A 19,599-nucleotide genomic window follows, 5' to 3' on the forward strand; every position below is an offset into this window, starting at 1 on the left:
TCGCACCTCGAGCCAGTGTTATCCCCGTAACCCTCTTTGTACCGATCCCATCTGTGGCGGATGGCCCGGCTCATACCGTGGACTCATACCGCTCAACGTGTCTGAACGGGCACCACCGGAGAGCACGTGACCAAGGCACACGTGCCCGAGTCGTCTTCAGAACGGATCACGTGACCGACAGAGCCAGATGGTGTCGTGTTGTGGTCGCCCACCCTATTCTGGGGCCCATCCTCCACAAGGACTGGATCCACATTAAGGGCATAATAATCAGCAGATTAGGACGAGATGGCTCGATGTCGAAGAGAGGGTCGGTCGGCTGAATAGGAAGATTGCATATCAGGACAATCGTTAGGATCAATGCGTATAGTGTGTCGGCAACTGACAGTGTTAAGTGGAGTGGACACGCTTTCGAGTTCGAGCTACCAGCACCGCACTGAGTCCTGTCACATCTGATAATCCATCAGGCGTTAAACGGTGCCACCCGCCCCCTATAATAGTGGCGTGGAGTGCGTGTCATCCCCCGACGTCTGTGTTATCGGGCTCGCGCTGTGCGTGCTGTGCTGTGACGGGAGCGTGCTGTGCTGGCAGCACACGCGCACTCCAGTGGCGCCAGAGTGGCAGCAATTAGCTCACGTCCGGCGGCGGTCATTAGTACTAAGTGCGGCTCGGACGCACGCTGCTCGTTCACTGGCCCGGCGGCGGCACGGGACGGTCGGTCCGAGTCTGAGGTGACCCGCGTCCCGGACAGCTAGGTGGGCGGGGAGGGCGCCGACTGTCGGCGCTGCACTCTGCACTAACGGTTCTGGCACCGCCTCTGCCGCTCGCTCGGCGTCGCGCCGCGGGCCGCGGCAGTACGAGCGCCTGCACTCTGCAGCGGCCGATTAATTGGCCGGCCCGGCTAGCCTAGCGGGCCGCGGGCCAGTTCGTTCCTCCCAGAGCTGCAAGGTGCGGTCGGCGCCGGCCGCCGACCCGCTGCGGCGGACGCCTCTCGGGCGGCGTCCGGTGTTCGGACGGGCCGGACGCGGCGTCCGCAGTGGACGGCGAGACGGCCACCTCCCGCGGCTGGCGGCGGCACTCGACGCTGAAGGTTCCGGCACTCGGCACTCAGTACTTGTCCCGAAGGTCTCGCCGGCCGCCGTGAGCGAGGGATGTGTGCTGAGCTGTCCGTATCTCGGAGATGACCCTGGCGTCCTTGACGATACACCGAGCCGGTGGGCGGCGCGCACCACGTGAGGACCCGACTAGTGGACACCAGCCCGAGCGAAACCCAAACTCGGGGACAAACACTAACACGGGGTGTATTCGAATAGCATACAAATCTAACACTTGTACCCCGACACAACGATTGTACAACAGTAGCGACAGGCCGCGACGCGCCGCTCAGGAAAACTGACGGCGCGGTGCGACTCGGCAGTAAACACTCGGACTAGATTGTCGGTCGGCGCGCGGCCGACCTCCCCATCAGCACCGCTCGGCACGGGGCCGACCGGCCTGTTGAGCTCCACATCAGGCGACGAACACTCGCGGTCGACTCGGCTCGACCTGTCTCCACTCGCCGCGCTGCACTGGTCCCGTCTCACAGCGCGGACGTCCCGGCGCTGTCCGCCGTCACTGGCACCCGCGCCGCTCACTTTGAACTCTGCTCGGCCTCTCTGAGCCGCCTCACGTCCACGTCACGTCCTGGCCGTCTCTCGGCGCGCGCGCACGTCCGTCAGACCAGCGTGGAGAGTTCGTGGATGTTTGAGATGTTGGCCAGCTGCCGGCTGAGGTCCAGCGTGGCTGCCGGCATCCCCGGCGAGCCCGGGTCGCGGCACCCGTACACGGGCTCCGCGCGAGACGGCGTCGACGCCTTCAGGTGCACGGCTCGCTGTCGGGCCAGGCGATTATGTTTCACCTGCGGGCAGAGAGGGACGGGTGTCAGAGAGGCGACAGACGGCCGGCCAGACGGTGGGTCAGAGGGTTAGAACGGGCGGGTTAAAAGTGTGGCAGCAGACAGGCAGGTTAGAGGATCAGAAGGGCGGCAGACGAGCAGGCTAGAGGGTCAGAGGGGCAGAATACGACGGGTCAGATGGACGGGTCAGAGGGTCAGAAGATGTCCGGAGTACGGCGGGTCAGCGGGCCAGAGGGGCGGCGCCAGTGGGTCATGGTGCAGCGAGGTCGGCGGAGGGCAGGCGGGCCTCAGTTGGTCAGCGGAACTGCAGGGATGCTGACAGGGCGGGGCGGCCGGGCAGTCTGCAGGGAGTCTGGGGTGCGGCAATGGGTGAACCGTCTGAGCTAACCCCAGACGGTCAGGGCGGGACGAGCACCTTCCACCGGCACCGTTACACGGGCGCGCCGTGTCCCTGCTGCCGGCCCTCCTCTCCCATAGACGGACCGCGCGCCGGTTCCCCGGGTCGCGGCGCGGTGCAGCGCTGTAATAGCCGCCGGCTGACCCAGATGCAGCCGAACCGCGGCCTCTAGCGTGGCCGGCGCTCACGGGACCCGGGGGCGCCGTGAACAGGCCCGATTAGACGCTTCCAGGGATGTAACAAAGACCGGCGGACTGCGGACCGTTCGCCGGCACCAATTACGGAGGGAGCCATGCATGTCGGTAAATACACTGGGAATGGGGGTGCCGGCCGCGCCTCAAGCGCTCCACTGAATGCAGGGGAATGTGATATTTAAATGCCACCGCGATCCTTATCTAGACAGACCACATCGGATGAGTGTCCAGATTTCCACATTGCTCAATCGCAAGTATTTACCGACGGCCGTCAGACACAGCAGAGCCGGTCGGTGGGTGGCCGGCCCGCCCACCGCCGCGCCAGCCTTATCGGTGAGCGACTGCGCCGCGAACACGGCGTTAGTACCGCGGCCAACACCCGCGGCCGTCGGCCGGTGATCGATTCCGCTTTGTACTGGTCGGACGGGAGACAGAGGAGGAGCCCCCGGCGCTACCGGCCGCACGCGCCGCCGACACCGCGCCTTACTGGGAGCGACGGCAGACACCCGCCCCACGACCGCTGACAGAGCCGAGATCGACTCAAAACGCGGCCTATTAGCGGTCAGAGCAGCCACCAATAGCCACAGTACCGGGAAAACGATTCCTCGGATTACTCCTCTCGGAAAGGGTTAAGAAATGGCAGCCACGGCGGCGCTACGTGCCGTGTCGGCGGTCCATAAAGGAACCGAGAAATTCCCCTGTCCGATTCTCAAAAGGGCCCGCCTGCCTTCTGCAGCGCAGAGGCCGCTAAAAGGGCCCTCAGGTCACTCAGCGCCCATCTAAAGCCGCAGAAGCCGCCGCCAGCAAAGGAAGTCAGCAGGGGAAGGAAAGGAATGAGCTGGGGGCCCGGTTGTCAGGCATGTGGTTCCTGGTAGTTTGATAAAGTACATACATGTAAACTATTTTAATTTTCGCTGACTAGGTTAGCCGGGTCGCCAGTCACCAGCCCCATGGGTCACGGGTCAACAGCGCACGGGTCAGTGATCACTAGGTCATGAGTCACTACCTCACGGGTCATTGGACATTACCAACGGTTAATAAGTCTCGTTCAATTGCAGATGATAAGACGGGTCACGCCACCGCCCTCGCTCCTGGGCCGATCGGTTGGGTAAGCAGGTATTCGGCATTGTAGTCAGATAGTCAGTCAGCTATGTAGTCGCATAGCCAGATAGTCAGGTAAGCAGGTAGTCAGCTATGCAGTCAGATAGACACGGACAGTCAGCCAGATATCTTACCCGGTGCCAGACGGCGATATTGTGGGCGGTGGCGCCGCCGCAGAACAGAATACCCAGGCCGAGGAACACGCTCGTCGTGATCGCCGACGTCGAGTGAAAGTGAAGAAACGTGTACAAAACAACACCTGAAAACAGAGGCGGTACGCGGTCAGCGGTGGCACGCACCCGACTCGGACAGCGCGCAGGGCAGCCGCGAGTCAGCAGACGCGGGGACTAGTGACGGGACATATAAAACGGTCATTAATCAACGATGACGAGCTGAAGGCGTCTGATGTGCGCTGGCGTTTTATTGAGATCGCGTAAGTTTTGTGCTGATGGCGCTACGTGTTCCACATATCTATCACCATTAGTCTCTGTTCAGCAGAGACGCCGGAGCAGAGAGCACTCTACGGCTACCAGCAGTTACATCCCAAGGCAAGAACTCACCCGTGAGGAACACTGGGAGTAGAGAGCCCTCTGTGGCTATACCACTGGGTGTGGTCACTCTACTCACCGAGGAACACTGGGAGCAGAGTACTCTGTGGTTATTGCTAAGTAATACGTCCCACATACATACTCACCCGTGAGGAACACTGGGATGGAGAGAAAGTAGCCAACCATGGCAAACACCCGGGACGGAGACGACTCCTGCAGGTACGCACCCGTCCTGAAAAAACAGAAGAGACAGGTTAATACCGCAGAGAAATGACAGAGACAAGAAGGCTCACACCAGCGTACACGCAAACATAACAGCTCACGGCCAAAACACACCAACCGCTGCATGCCATTCCATCGCACAAAGAAACAAACGAAAAGCCATATCACGCCTCATCAGCATTAGCGCCGGGCCGAGTGCGCCAAGAAAGCACACGGACACGCAACGGTATTTACGCGGCGAGCTGCAGGTACGCGCGGACCGTTTTTACGGGCGCCGCTGCCGTGACTGGCTGGGAGCGCCGGCGGCGCCACTCCAGCGTGACGGCTCGACACGGCAGCCGACATTCCTCACTGCGCCGAGCGGAGCTGGGCGTCGGGGAGGCCGGGGTCGCGGCCAGAGACGGTGGTCAGCCTGGGTATACGCTCGACGGTCCCCGCTGCAGCGTGCGGTCACTCCAGCTACTCCACCGAGAACGGGTGCGGTATTCACGTGGGAACTGCGGCGCTCCATTGTCCCGTGCCGGCCATTGTGTTAAGGTTGAAATACATCCGGTGACGGTGACCAGTCCTGTGGCATTGTACGGTGAGTGACGGTAGGTCACGACCGCTCGGGGAAGCAGCTCCGACCCGCGACAGGCGACAATGACCAAACGCTGAAAGGCCACACGACGCAAAGATGACCTTAGCGGTTACTCGCCCAGTCAAAATGACCTTCCGGAGCTTCTTATGAGTGTTGTTATGTAGACAGTGGATAGAACAGATCGGTGAAGACAGGCCATAGCACTTAGTCCCACCACTGAGATGGTATCCACGGGTCATTGTTCCAAGTCGTCCGGCCGCATCTAATCAGGACACTGACTCAGCAAACATCCCGTAGGACCAGCCAGACCAGTGTAAGACATTAGCGCCGCCTGTTTAGGGACCGGTTGGAGGCCGAGGCTGGGGCTGTCCCGGTCATGACCATCACACCCCGGCGGAACTGGGCCTGCCCGGACAGGCCGACCATGCAGTGTGCATGGTGCATACCAGCCCCAGAAATCCCAGCAGAGCCTCGGCAGACAGTGGGACCGGCGCGGCGTGGTCCGGCAGACCCGACAGGCGCTGCGAGGCCGCCGCGGCGTGGTCCAGTAGCGCGGGCCGCCGCTCCGGTCGGATTACGCTGACATCATGCTCACATCATCGTCCGTCCGTCCGACGACAAATTGGCGGCGACAGCGCCGCTCACCGCCGCCGGATCCGATCGCTCCGATCCGGGGCGCGGGCACGTGACCGGCGAGCTCTGACAGATCGACTCTGGTCGCTCAGGGACTGAGACTGAGACGCCGGGACTGTGTCCGCGACTGAGCTGCGGTCGTAGAACGTAATAGAGGAGACCGGCCTCGCCTCAGTCGGACCGCCGCCGTCACATTCTCCGAATGTGGCGTAAATCGCCAGCGGACGTATCGTAAATCCAGACGGCGGAAACGTCCCGTCGTCCGCCCGACACTGAATTATCTAACATCAGTACCTATGAAGGTAGCAGTAGACGTTATTTGTGGATCCACCAGTGATGCGTGAGTCATGCGAGTACCTAAATCGCTATGAGAATGCTACTCGTGCAAATGGATATCACAGCAATATACCCTGATCACAGCAATCAGCATACAAAAATAAGCGAAAACGCTGAAAAATGCCCGTCAAAACACAAACTCGGACGTCGGACGTCCAATTTTCATATTCTGCCCAAGGAACTTATCCGTTTATGCTTTTATAATTTTTGACAGTGATTTCATGCCGACAGGCACACAGACACGCCAAAGTGAAATGAAATCCGGAATGAAACTGAACATGAGCTGGAGTTCGTGCGTCACGCGATACCAACAGGCCAGTCTCATGTACATGAAGATCGCCTGCCCTAAATTCCTCTCGTTCCCTAACGAGCCCGACTCTGACAAAACATTTGATCGATGGAACCCAGGAGACATTTTTCGAATACTCTGTAATTACAACCACGCATCCAAGCGACATACACGGCATCAGCTCCCGCATTCTTGAATCCCACATGCGCTGAAACAAGCCAAACAATCTGTGGTAGCCACTCCCCTGTACGTAAACAGCGTGCCATATCGATTTTTAATCTCCCATCTTTAGGCGCATCAATATATCTTACGATCGCATCCAGGTTTGACGTTACTTTCCGTCTGCATACAAAGCCGTCCTCCTAAACTCATCATAGCAATAACAAATATTTCGTGGTTGCCTCTCCCGATTGGTCCGTTTAATCACGGACTCTTGGTGTTTGCTCTTTGGGTGACCACTGGCCATCCCAATCCGTTCTCCCCATCCGTCTCGATCCCTGGTTCTGTCCGTCCCGATCGCCGTCCCCATCCGTTTCGTCTCCCAGCTCGGCCTCGGCTGAGACTCCAGTTCCATCAGCCGGTGGCGCGCCCGCCAGGGAGGCGCAGTGGTCCGATGTCGTGTTACAATCCCGTCACGCACCGCAGCCTGTCATCGAGGACAGATGCCCATCCGCCCGCCCGTCCGTCCGTCCTACAGCCCCGAGCAGGAGTATAACGGCCGAGCGGGACAGGATGGCGGCGGAGCGACGGGCACAGAAGACAGCACGACCGGACAGCGACCGGTCACTCGCGGGCCGTCCGTCTGCGTATCACGCGGGATGTGCCGGTAGAAGAGATAGAGGACCGGGCGGCCACCGGGCGGGACAGGGCGCCGGAGGACCGTCTGGGTATCACTTGCCAGGGCCGGCAGATGGCAGAGGACCGGCAGCCACCGGGCGGCCAACAGGTGATGTAGCTGGACGGTGGTTGCAGGGCGACTCACCGAACAGGTATCAATGATCCAGCACTCAGCAGTAAGTGCTGGGTTGCTGTCGTAGCACCCATCAAACAACGAGCACAAACATCTCGCTTAAAACACCAATAAAAGACGGATGAACCGCATGTGACGTCGGACGAAGGTCATCAGCGGTAAATCAAAGCACGCCTGTATCGCTTCTCTGTGATCCATGCCTCGGTCCAGCTGAGGGTCTAGCTCGATCGATACCCTATAGGTGAACCATATCCCAGTGGCCCAGCCAGGCCCGGTGGCCGGCGGTAGTACCCGTCGGTCAGACCCGGTTAGTGAGGTCAGCCGTCACGTCGTTTTTACGTCCCACCGCCGGCTTCCTCCACTTAGTTGCGGCCAAACGAGCCGCCGGTCGTCCACAAAAACGGCGACCGTTAGCGGCGCACGCCGCGTGTGTACTCAGCGCGCCGCGTCGCGATCGTCGCGCGGCTGATTAACGAGGCGATAGTGGCGCGGTGGGCCGAGATTCGGGGCGGGGCGGTTCCGGCGACCCGGTTCCAGTAGGAACCCGGGTGGGAGCGGCCGATGGAGGGCGGGGCGGACCGGACGGCGGGGGACGGACGGCAGACCGCCGCACCGGACACACCGCGGCCCAGCGCCGGACTGAGATATTGCTGTTCAGCGTTCACACTCTCCCACGGACGAGGAGGCCCCATGCCGGCCGAGGGCGGCGGAGAAAGCCGACAGATTTAATCGAATCACCTGATTCAGAAGCGCGTGCCCACAGTGCCGCCCACAGTCCACCGCGCGGCATTGTTCTCTCCTCTCCTCACCGAGGCCAAATTTGGCACGTGATCGGCACACGCAGCGCTGAATGACGCGAACAATTCAATTGCTAATTATATTTGAAGATTGCAAACGTAAGGCCATTAGGAGAGCCCACATTGAATTATGAATGGTCCCTGCGTCTGGCGCACGGCGCCCACGCCGCCCAAACAGCATCTTCTACATACAACGCCCAATACGGCCACTCGCTACCGCCAAGGAACCTTACACCGATACATACGGCGGGGCGCACCAGGTCTCTACAGAGCCACAGCCCATTGACGGAGCCCCACCGCCTCACAAAGCCCCGCCGCGCCCCATTGAGCCCGACGCGGCGGGCGGCCGGGCGATTCCCAATCATGCTACACGCTACGCACCTCCAGCGCTGACTGGCTGGTTTTCGCGGGAGATGACGTCATAACCTGACGCCCACGCTCATTGGCCTGGGGGTTATGTGACGTCACATCCATCAGCCAATAGTCAGACGAGGTGGGGATCTATTCGCTAGTTCAGATACAGGTTAAGGAAAGTCTATGACGACAATATACGAGTCTTATGCACGAATCACGCGGACCTAAGGCGCGAATTCAAGGGCCTATTACCAGGGTAATGGTAAATAGAATTACGGCCTTGATATGCGGCCTTGATTGATGGCCTTGGCTGAGTGCGCTGGTCGCTGGATGTTGGATTTGAAGGCCGTGTTGGTGTTACACCTATTAGACTGTAATTTGTGTTGGATTTGTGGGTGGTGTTGTTTCTGTACCTGTGGTGCAAGATGGAAAAGGATGTCTTTTTTTCTCGGAAAAATTTGAATCTTCCGGCTTTTCAAACATCGACCGCGACGTGAACTGCAAAGATGATACCTCAACCTTGACTTTGAGATGTAGGACGTCAAAACCCGAGAAGAGTTCAGAAACTGGCTTGAGATTTACTGTTCTTCTACCTCAACTACTCTGAACAGCTTCAGACTACTAGCAAGTGGCGATGGGCACAGGAATCTGTTCCACCAAGCCACAACTCTAAACCCTCGCACGAGCAGAGCACATTTCGTTTACCATAATGCTGCATGACGCAACTGCCTCAGGTTCTTTCGCCGCAACTTCCCTTGCGTCGGATATACCCGATAAATCGTTCGCAGTGTATAGTTGACTAGGCATCAGAGCAGTGGTCTTCGAGCCCTCCCATCGGCCGTGCACATCTCGGAACCCGCTCCCATCGGTCGTGCAGATCTCTGAGCCGCCTGCCGCCGGCGCCTCCAGAGCCGAGCGGGCCCCCATGCGCATGCCCCGGACGCGAGTGACGACACCGTGACGTCACCCGCCCGGGCTGTGCGTAGCGTGTAGCACTATTGGGAATTTGCGGCCGGGCGATGCGGGAAACATCCCTACCGCGAGCCACTGCCGTGGCAGCTGGCCGACACCCCAAGTACCGCGGGCCGCCGCGCCGGGACGGCGTCAATCAGGTGCCGCCGAGCAAGGTCGCCGGGTCGGGGTCGGCCGCCGCGGGGCAGAGGTCGCGGTCATCAGTCACTGCGCCACCCATCCGTGTCTCCGAGTGCTGTTTATCGCGCTCACCGAGCCGTCCAGATTTTACTCCTGCCGGTCTCCTAACAGACCAAAGAACTCAGCCAGACTCTCAGCCGCTCTCCTCCGCTCGAAAACAAGCCTTGGCGACCAACAACAAAGGCTTGTTGCGATCATTAAATTCAGCTCGGAAACGCACCGATCCACAACTGTCAATCAGGCCGAGCTAAAAATGCCGCCGTGTGGTCGATGTAACGGGCCGGGGCGGATTCCGCCGTGTCACCGCGCTCGGATACCGATCGCCAGCCGTGATTTAGGACCGGCGCGCGATCACGAGTGGAGACACTCGTTATCGGAGATCGCGGCCGCCCGGCAGGTGCAGCGGTCTGATCGGAATCGGGCCACGGCCCACAGAGGGTTCGGCCGTGACACAGCCTTTCCAATGCCGCGGCATGGTGGGAATCGCACGTCATGATCGGTGATTCCCATCAGTGCTCGTGGTTGCTCCAAATGTAGGCGTGCATTACGTGTTACATGGCCCTCGCCGGAGACTTCAATACGGATTTCCGGGAACGAGTCGCAGTTAATTTGTTGTTCCCTTCGGTTAATATTTCTCATAATGGTATGCTAGTCCAACAACATAAACATGCTCTAATTGGTGTTGGTATCATTAGTTCTCGAGTGGGAGCGACCGAGACCATGAAGGCGTTATTCATCACGCCCGATGACCCCGTAACGTCGAGGCCGAACCAGCTGCGGTTGGACATGAAATATTTTAGGCAGGGCAGATATGGGCATTTGGCATTCTGCATCAGTGTAAACAAGATGGTCTGCAGGATGCCGAGAGGGGAAACACGCCGCTCAATCAGCCGCGCCGGCCGCGAGGCATGTTAGTGTCTTCAGCAGCAACCGCAGAGGAGGATAAACGGAGGTCTGCCGCCACCAGTAATTGCCGGCTGCATGTTCCCAGGAGGCCGTGCACTGTGCTCACATTGCCGAGCTCGCTCAGCATTCCGTCCAGAGCTGCCATTTACCGGGTAATTAACGTGCAGTAAAAACACAAAACCTACGGCTCACACACGGGCAGAACATGAAATCAATTAGAACTGGAGCGGGGCGCACCACGCCAGTTACACGCTCCTGACCGCAGGAAATCAACATCAGAAACGGTCCGGCTACGGCCCACCGAGCACGTCCAGCACCACATCCAACCCAGCAGCATCCGAGCAGCATCAGCAGCCCTCGAACCGCCACCGAGCGATCCACGTCCAGTCGCAGCTGATCGGCCAGCAACGGTTCGAGCCGGAGAATAAGCGTCGAGCCCTGGCGTGAATTATACGGGACAGGTTTGAGTGAACTCCGAGTTCAAGAACTGTGTCACAGTTCGGTGCAGTGACCAGTGCGGCGGCAGCACCGTTCTGTCAGCCGGGCCCGCGTCCCTCGCCGCACACCAGGGCTATACCCGGAACTTCATTGGCCGCCGTTCCGCCCGGCAGTGTTTCCTTATTCAGCGATGATGACGTACGGCGCCCGTAGATAATCGCCGCTTGTTTGCAGCGCCAGAGTTGCGCGGCTGGTGTCAGCGAACACAAAGACCTCCCACTCGGTGCGCCGGGCGGGTGCACCGTGCAACTCTGATGACAATCCTAATGGGAACGATTTGTCAGCTGTTTTGCAAAGTGAGAACCAGACGTGCGTCATTCAAAACAAGCCATAAGAAGGTGCTATCATCGACGAGGATCTGGTTTTTGCCGAAGAATGCAGCACCAAAACCACGGCGTAGATGCAGTCGGTGCTTAATCGCGCCCGGAATCCAATTAGCTCGCTGATGACGAGCCGCCATGGGACGGAAGTACCGTAATCTTCCCCGAGCTGCCATCACTCACTGGCCCTGGAGTGACGCCAGCCTCATGCCGATGCTCGACCACAAGCCTATTCGAGTCGCGCCCCCCATTTTTCTCCGCACTAATCCGTACATTCGTAATGGCAAGCCTTTTGTTCTGGAAATGGCCGTCAACATAGTCAGTGCCAATGTCCGCTATCAGCCAGGAGGCAGCACCATGTTGCCTTCCGGAAGGGACACAATGTAGCACGCAGACGTAACCGTCAGCAGCTGCGAACGGAAACCGGCAGGGGGTGTGACCCAGACTTTTGAGACCATCACTGATGATGGTCCGGCGTAGGGGCAGATTCTGGTACAGACCTGTGGGGGGCCAACGGTGCCCAAACAACACGTAAAAGCAGCCGACGGCCCTGCGCCTACAGCGCCAGGGTCTGAGTCTCTGGGAGGACTAGCGGCTTTTCTGAAACCGCTCACAGAAAGGCCGGTATTGTTCGCTGCCATTAGCGGCTACCTCTGAGTCGAACGGCCGCCGTCACCCTGAGAAAGGGCGGCAGTCGTTTTATCTGAGGCCGCCGCTGTCCACAGACAAGACCGCAGCGGTCGGGCGGTGGTTAGAGGCAAGATGTTAGAGGGACACCGCCGGCGGCTGAGCTGGCTGGGTGACCGGCCGGCCACTCCGGCTGGTCCGCGGTCCGACAGTCGATTACACGCCTACCGGCCAGGGATACCTTCCTGTGCGGCGCGGCAGTCTCCGGCCGGAGCCGGCGCGCCGTCCCCCCCCCCCTCCCGTCGCCGTCAGCTGACGCGCCCCATACGACTCCGTCCCGGCGGCGACTGAGACCGGCCCGGTCTGCGGGCGTCACAGCCACCCTGGGCCACCGTCCCCGGCCACCCCGGCGCTGTTTGTGTCAGCGTGGCCGCTAAACAGGACGTTTTTGCCTCGTCTCGGTCGCCTGTGAAAGCAGCGCCGGTCGCGCCGGCCGCCGAAAACAGGCCGATTGTGCGTCCCAGACCGACCGCCGCGCCTGCCCGCCCGCCCCGTCCGGCCGGTTCCGGCGGGGCGGCGACGACGGCGACACGTTTTTGTCAGCCCGCCCCCGCGGCGACAGACCGATGGGGTGCGACTCCTCATTAGCAAACATCATAAATGCCTCAAAATCCGGACGTGGCTGTATAAACAGGTCCATCTGTCGCTCGCCGAGGGAGGCGCGCAGGGGTCGGAGCGGGCACGCGCCGCACGCCGCCGCAGTGCCATGTTTGTGACCGCGCACTGCTCCACAACACTGCCGACCGACCGACCGCTCTCTGCCCACCGGGAGCAGCCTTGAGCGTCTGCACAGACAAACGGCGCCCACCCATTACACGCTGCCGACCGCCGCTAAATTGAATCTCTGGCGAAATGGGAGCAGCCCATAGAGCTCCGCCGCCCACCGCCCATCGTAATTAGTCGTCTCCGATTGGTCCCACATTCCACAGCCCACGTCGTCTCCGCTTTTCTCTGAAGGACCAACGACAGACGGCGCACAACGGCTATCGACAGAGTGCTTTGCGCGCGATTGATGAACACAGCCAGTCAGCAGGAACAGCCGTTGAAGGGACTACAAACGACCGTCCTCGGGTATAAATACTGTCCGCGCGGCACTTAACCGCTGGGTGAGTGTGGCGCGACGCGGCCGGCGCCGGTCTGGCACCCAACGGCCGGGGAGGGCGGGCTCCCCTCGCCGGGAGGACCATTTCCGCGCAGCTGGGCTCGGCTGGCGGCGGGAGGCCGACCGAGTGGCGGGGGAGGGCACCGGTCGGCACCTAATGGCCCCGAATTTACCACCTTCCCGCTGAGTAATCGGCGGTAATCTCCATACTGCGGGACGGGGAGCGAAGTCGGAATGATGTCTCGCCGCTGAAATGATGTCTCTGTCAGAAGAGACTGGGCAATGAGAAACTCGACTATCCAGTCAACAAGCGAAGTAAGACCACGACTCGACGCCTCTGAAGTGCCGTACCTCCAAAGCTGCAGCCACATCGGCGCGTCTTATGCGGATAACCTGTGAGTCTCTGTGAACGCAAACGTCGGCTGGACTGCCGGCACTCGGCAGTCCGTCAGTCCCGCCTCGGCCGTCGACCTCCGCTCTCAGCCGCTCAGAGCAGTGCTCGCATGCGCACTGCGCTGAGCAAACCTGTCCCCCGCTTCCAGGAATGGAGAGACGTATCGCATTCCCGGCCCGTCCGACCGCATGGGAGCGCAGAAACCCGCTGTCGCCCTTCACTCGGCGTGTGTCGAGATGGAATCGCAGAGTCTCCAAATGGCCGACGTCCATTTGTGCGGCATTCCGTGTAATAGCGCCGAGCGCGTCAAACTGCCAAACACGATACCTATGCCGTGACGGGTTTGACACATGTACTGGCCATTGCTCTGGTCCAAAAATAAGGCATCATCGATGGTGAGATAAAGCAGCAGAGTCTGGTGCAGGTTGCAGCGTGAAATATTTCGGGAGATAACTGCAGATGAAGACCCAGCAATTAGCCGGCGAATTCCACAAGACAGGCTCGGAGAAGATCAACAGAGACGGCAGAGATTGGGGAGAACGAGTTTTCTGTGTTGACGGCCGTACCTGTCAGCGCGCTGCGCCGGCCGCCATTGTCACCCGGGCGACATTCCTGTTTGGTAATTGGAGCCGGGGTTCGGTGGCCACCCACCGCCTCCTCCGCCACCCCACCCCCGGGAAACCTGATCTCGCCGCCCCTTCTCGGCCACAATGGGACCTGTCACTCGGCTCAGAGGCGCCCGGGAAACGGTGCGTGTGTGGCCCGTCAGAACTCAATTCCCGTCACGTCCCAAACACTGGCGGAACCGTACCGGCCTCTAGGGGATATTAGTCTCCTTCACCACCGCCAGTGTTGGCCGTGGTTCAACATGGACGACATTGGTAAACGCCAGGTGAACACGGAGCGGCAGCGGACCAGGCGAGACCCGAGGCCATGGGCCTGAGGCGATCGGGCAGTCTAGCCGGGTCACTGCATCCCAGCTCCTTCACAGCAGCTCCGAGCTGGATCCACCCAGGTGATGGTTCGCGGACACTGAGTCCAGCTTCTCCTCAGGGCTGGATCTGCCCTGGCGGTCACGGCTCTGGATTCCTCCGCAGTCACTCTTGAGCTGGGTCCGCCCGGCCGGCGGCATCCCGTGCAGCGGCGCTCAGATTTGTATGCGGGGAACCGGTACCGGACTGGCCAGCCGGCCTGACGAGCGGCGGGCGGGCGGCGCCGACCGGCTGGACGGTTCCGGCCCGCCAGTCCCCGCCCTCCAACACGCCCCACCAGCGCCCGACATCAATAACGTCCGTCTGCGACCGGTCCGGTCCGGGCCGGGGCGGGCCGGCGGCGCCATTAGCGGGCCGTGTCGGCCGGTATCAGTGTCAGTGTCAGTGTCAGTGTCAGTGTCAGACGGCCCCGTGACGGACCGCACCGCCGGCCCCGATCGCGCACCTGATACGGCCGCTCACGCAGCCCTCGGACCGGGGCACGGCAGTTTGCCGGACACGGCCCGGCCCGGGCGGCATGCTCGCCGGTCCGGGCCGGCCGCCGCGCCGTAAAAGTGCGCCGGTTCAGGGAAAACGGGTCCGCCCGGGCGCGGCGGGCGCGGTTCAGCCCTCGATCAGCGGTGGCCGGTCAGCGATCGGGCCCTGGCGCGACGCCGCCACCTGTCCCTGTGTTGGAGCGGACCGGAGGTGCGGCTCACGGCCGGCTGAGCCCCACTGTCCGGCAATTGATCGCATTGTGTCGAGTCCACCGCGCACCGGACTCCGGCCACCGCGCTCGGCCGGCCGTCAGTGACTGGCCACTTTGAAATTTGAACGTAATGTTGTCGAACAGCGTTTGAATTTGCATGAGGCCTCCAACGCGCCGCTGACTGCGCGCGGCCATCGCAAGGCCATCCGCAAATGGGCCTCGGAACAGACCAGCGACGCTTGTTCATGCTTCACAAATGTCCTCGTCATCGCATAACGCCACACACTCGCAAACTCGGCACATACCGGCGCAGCGCACAGCTGAACGTATGCGGGAGACTCACCTGTCATCGTTTCCCGGCGGCTTGGAGAGCTTGATGCACAGTACAAACTGAATGGCGCACACGAGCAGACAGCAGAGGTTGAGGCAGACGCTGAGCGCCGACAGCGCCACCGTCACCTCGTACAGTTTGATGTACTGCTGGGCGTCGACGGCGCGCCGGTAGCCGCTGATCAGGTGCGAAAACTCGTCCACGTCTAGCGGCGTCACCTTCAGCAGGAAGATGGACGCCAGGATGGCCAGCAGCAGCGACGACAGGCACAGCAGGCCCAGGCAGCACAGCATGCGCTTGACGCGCGCGTCGCGCGGCAGCGGCGGCACCAGCCGCTCACAGAACGAGTCTGTCCGTTTGGATGGGCCCAGCCCGGCGGCGGCGGCGGCGGCGGCGGCGGCGGCGGCCGGGGTCGGCGGCGGCAGCGTCACGTCGCCGCGACCCGTCACGTCCAGCCGCGTGGCCGCCGAGGCGTTGAGCGCGGTCAGCGCCGAGATGTCGACGCTGGGCTGCGACTGATCGCGCGACTGGTCCAGGCCCGTGGTGCGCGTGGTGGCCGTCTGCCCGGGACTCACGCTGCCGCTCGTCTGAGAGTGCTTGCTCACCGTGCTGTAGGCGCTGACGTTGAAGCCGTGCGCGCCGCCGTTGGAGCGCAGCGTGGCGTTGTGCACGTGCGGGTAGTTGGACCTGTTGGGCAGCGTGCCGTTGAGGCGCGGCGCCGGCTGCGGGCCGCCGTTGGCGTGGCGCACGTCGCCGTTGGCCGGGCGCCGCTCCATGGTGCCGCCGCTGGTGGCGGCGATGTGTTTGAGCATGGCTGCCGGGTCAGAGGCGGAGCGGCGCACGGCGGCCGGACCGCAGCGGCGGCGAGCTGCGCGCGCCTGGTGTCGCCCCGACGGCCGGCGGCGGCCCTCTCGGCATTCCTGCAGCGCGCCTGCAACGGAGACCGAACGTGAGCGGCATCGGCGAGAGACGGAGACCGGCTGAGGAGACAGCACCGGGAGGAGAATGGGCTCCCGGCAGACCGTGGAGCACACTCGACACGCTCGGTTAGACAGAAGGGTTAGACAGCAGCGGTTCCGCAAAAACACACCTCTCAGCCAGGGGATTCGTCCGATGAAGTGGCCTCCCCTGTTCGCCGGCTCCCTGGCCGCCGAGATACGTCCTAATCCCGGTATCCCACTCAAACCTACCCCCGCCGGTACCAACCAGACCTACCTCCCTCACTGTGGAACCGTACCTCACTGGCTGATCGTCATCGCGGCGGTAATCGGTCGCGCGGCGAGCAGCGGTTTTTGTCGCAGTGCGCGAACAAAGACTGTGAGCGGGTCTCTGCCGGCCCTGGAGCCGTCAGCGGCGGCCTCCGCTCCCAGCGGGCCCCATCAACCGACAACTGCCCCCGACCAATTCAAACCCAGCCGAAATTTCTCACGACACCCATAAAAAACGGCCCCGGTCAGCCGAGTCAAGGTCGGGCCGGCGCGCGGCGGTTCGGGCCCGCCACGAGCACGGCCGGCCGCGGCGTACCCGAGCGTGCTCTGGACGTTCCAGCGGGGACGTACCTGCGTAGGCTCCGCCCCGGGCGGGGCTGTGCGCGTGTTCCTCCCGTCGGCGCACGCTCCACTGGCTCCCCTCGCTCGCGCGGCGGCCCGCTCCTCTCGGCGCCGGCGCCACCGGACAACTGCCGGCCGGCGCCGCCAACGGCCGCCGCTTCGCGCCAAAACAGCGCCCGCGCCGCGCCGCCAGCGACGCTGCCGTGACGTCAGGGCCCGCCGGCCGGCACCTGTCCGGGCTGCCGACTGGGCTGAGGGGGCTGTTACGAGGGCTGAGGGGGCTGTAATGGGGCTGGGGAGGCTGTTATGGGGACTGAGGGGCTGTAACGGGGGCTGAGGGGACTGAGGGGCTAATATAGGGGCTGAAGGGCTATAACGAGGGCTGAGGGGGTGTACCGGGGGCTGGGGGCTGTAACGGGGGCTGAGGGATGATCTGGGGGCGGGGTGGGACGATCGCCAGAGCGCGGGGTGGGAGCCGATCTGAGACGACGCGTTATGGTCAAGTTTCGTCATAGATTGATGAGACGACAGCAGCAGACACTCCCACCGTACATGGGAGTTTTCCCAGTGTCATTTGTAGCGCACATTGAGGACACCCCGCGACGCCTCGTTCAAACACCATCAAACTTCGCCCAACGGCCTTCTGCGGCTAAATGACAACTCTCGAGACTGTCCTCCCCATGCCTATCTCACCATTGTAAATCTACGATGATTCTCATCAACTCCACGGTTTTCCTGGCTTTGCTAAACACGCAATCCATCTCAAAAATATAAAAAAGTTAAGACAGCACGGGTAAGTTACAACTCATTCCTAAAATATAAACTAGCCTCATCCACAAACCACAGAGCACGCGGTGCGCACAGTTCACATCCCCTGTGTACCGGAAGTCGGAACTGGTAGCCGGCCTACCGTGACCTCCCCACTCACCCGTGGCGGGCGCCCGCTCAGATCCTCCCTGTTCCTCTGCCGGCGGAGTGACAGCCCCTCCCCGCTGCACCGGTCCGGTGTCATATCCCCGCTCCGGGGAGAGGAGGGGAGGGGAGACGAGGGGAGCTGCCGCCTCCTCTCGCCATCTCCCACATCCGGTGTGGGCGCCGTGGGAACTCGGGCGGTATAATACACCAGACTGGACATAAGCGTAGGAACCATGGGTGCAAGGGTGCAGCTGCACCCACAATATTTATCCAGTGGGTGCAGACAATGTATTCTGCACCCACAATAATCTGAACCAAAAACCCCTTTTTCATCAACACTACTTCCCATGCAGCACGGCAAATTCAGGATATGTTGCCTACTATCCATCTTTCGAAGCATTTGCTACTGTGATCAGTGATGGTCTTCAAAACTTACATTTGTGCTGAAAAAAGGGAAATGGAGCATGTGATTGAACACATACCGAACCGATGACCCACTGTCAAAAATTTTAGCCCGATATCTTCGAAAATGGCTAAGTTGGCCGCTTTTACTTTTTGCGGTAGTCAATATTGACAATATTAGCCCTCGAATGTGTGCAGCGTTTTCCAGCTTCTAATGTGTAGGGGGAGGGGGAGGGGGTCGGTCGGACCCCCTGCCGTTCGGCCCCTGATCGAGCTAGAGCTTCGCGGAAAAAACGAGGGTGTTGCCCGTGACGAGAGGAAGCCGATGATACCCAATTTTAAGGTCCTACTTCATTGGTTGACCTTCCAGGTCAGGTCAATATTCCAAAAGTCGGGAAAATCGGGACCTGCTAGAACTGCGTAAAGTGAAGCTGTTATCGGGTTTTTCGGGGTGCCTGATCACAAATATCTGATGTTAGTTTTGATCACAGATGATTTCTTCATGCATTTAGGCCAGATCGGGTCAGGTCAGGTCAGGTCAACCATTAGGCGTCCTACCGGCTATCCATAGTAGGTGTCAACTACCACTGACGGCGTCGTAGCATATCACGAAAGCACTAAAACTACTTCGTAAACGTTCAAATGGATGCTAAATTCGAAATCAGCCCTATAAACTACCCTAGAAACATGTAAAACTCGAAAAAGTGAACCGAGGTCATCAAAGGTCAATGACCGGACCTGACCTTCAGGTTATCTTCACACCCACCGTGATGCATGGGAAGAACATCATTTCACATGTTTGAACGTCTACAATCACAAAAAGACTGGAAACGCGCGGATAATGTGAGCTGACATACGCCAAATCGCGATTCCGGCCGAACATGGTCTCGAGAATCAGGTCACAGGTCAAAGGTCTTTTGGGTCAGGGTCATGAAATTTTTAGAGTAGGTGTAAAACTGATCAACTCGAGGGTACTAAAAGTTTCGTCGCGATCGGCCGCTTTTTGCGCGAGTTATTTGCGAACAACCATGGGGGGAGGGGGTTCATCCGACCCCCTACACATGCGAGGGTCAATGCTTCCAAATGCACTTATCGGTTGGTACCTTTTCGACATGGTACAACCTCAAAGCTCGTAACGAGCCTTCGCTCGGGTGTCGCCCCCCCCCCCCCGCTTCACCGGCCATGGCTGGATTTCTGCACCCATGCACCCACAATGTTCCAGCCGTTCCTACGCCCATGAGACTGGAGACCGCCCAACTCGGAGTCTGGGCAGGCCTACGGCACTCCGTTGCTGTTGGCGGCTGGTGGAGCTCGACAGAGGCTGGGACAGCTATGCCCGGCGACTGTTTG

General features: G+C 60.6%; 1 protein-coding gene across 1 annotated transcript; it reads right to left on the reverse strand.

The window, feature by feature from the left end:
- Window positions 1-1,280: 1,280 nt before the first annotated feature.
- Window positions 1,281-17,199, reverse strand: LOC122383814. The gene is made up of 5 exons (XM_043370597.1): window positions 16,942-17,199; window positions 15,395-16,313; window positions 4,278-4,363; window positions 3,718-3,842; window positions 1,281-1,894 (listed from the first exon to the last, which is right to left on the reverse strand). The coding sequence occupies exons 2-5, from the start codon at window positions 16,192-16,194 to the stop codon at window positions 1,712-1,714; spliced, it is 1,194 nt and encodes a 397-aa protein (XP_043226532.1). The 5' UTR covers window positions 16,195-16,313; window positions 16,942-17,199; the 3' UTR covers window positions 1,281-1,711.
- Window positions 17,200-19,599: the final 2,400 nt, after the last annotated feature.

The sequence above is a fragment of the Amphibalanus amphitrite genome, unplaced genomic scaffold, assembly GCF_019059575.1.
Source record: "Amphibalanus amphitrite isolate SeventyFive unplaced genomic scaffold, NRLGWU_Aamphi_draft 000174F_arrow, whole genome shotgun sequence".
Lineage (NCBI taxonomy): Eukaryota > Metazoa > Arthropoda > Thecostraca > Balanomorpha > Balanidae > Amphibalanus > Amphibalanus amphitrite.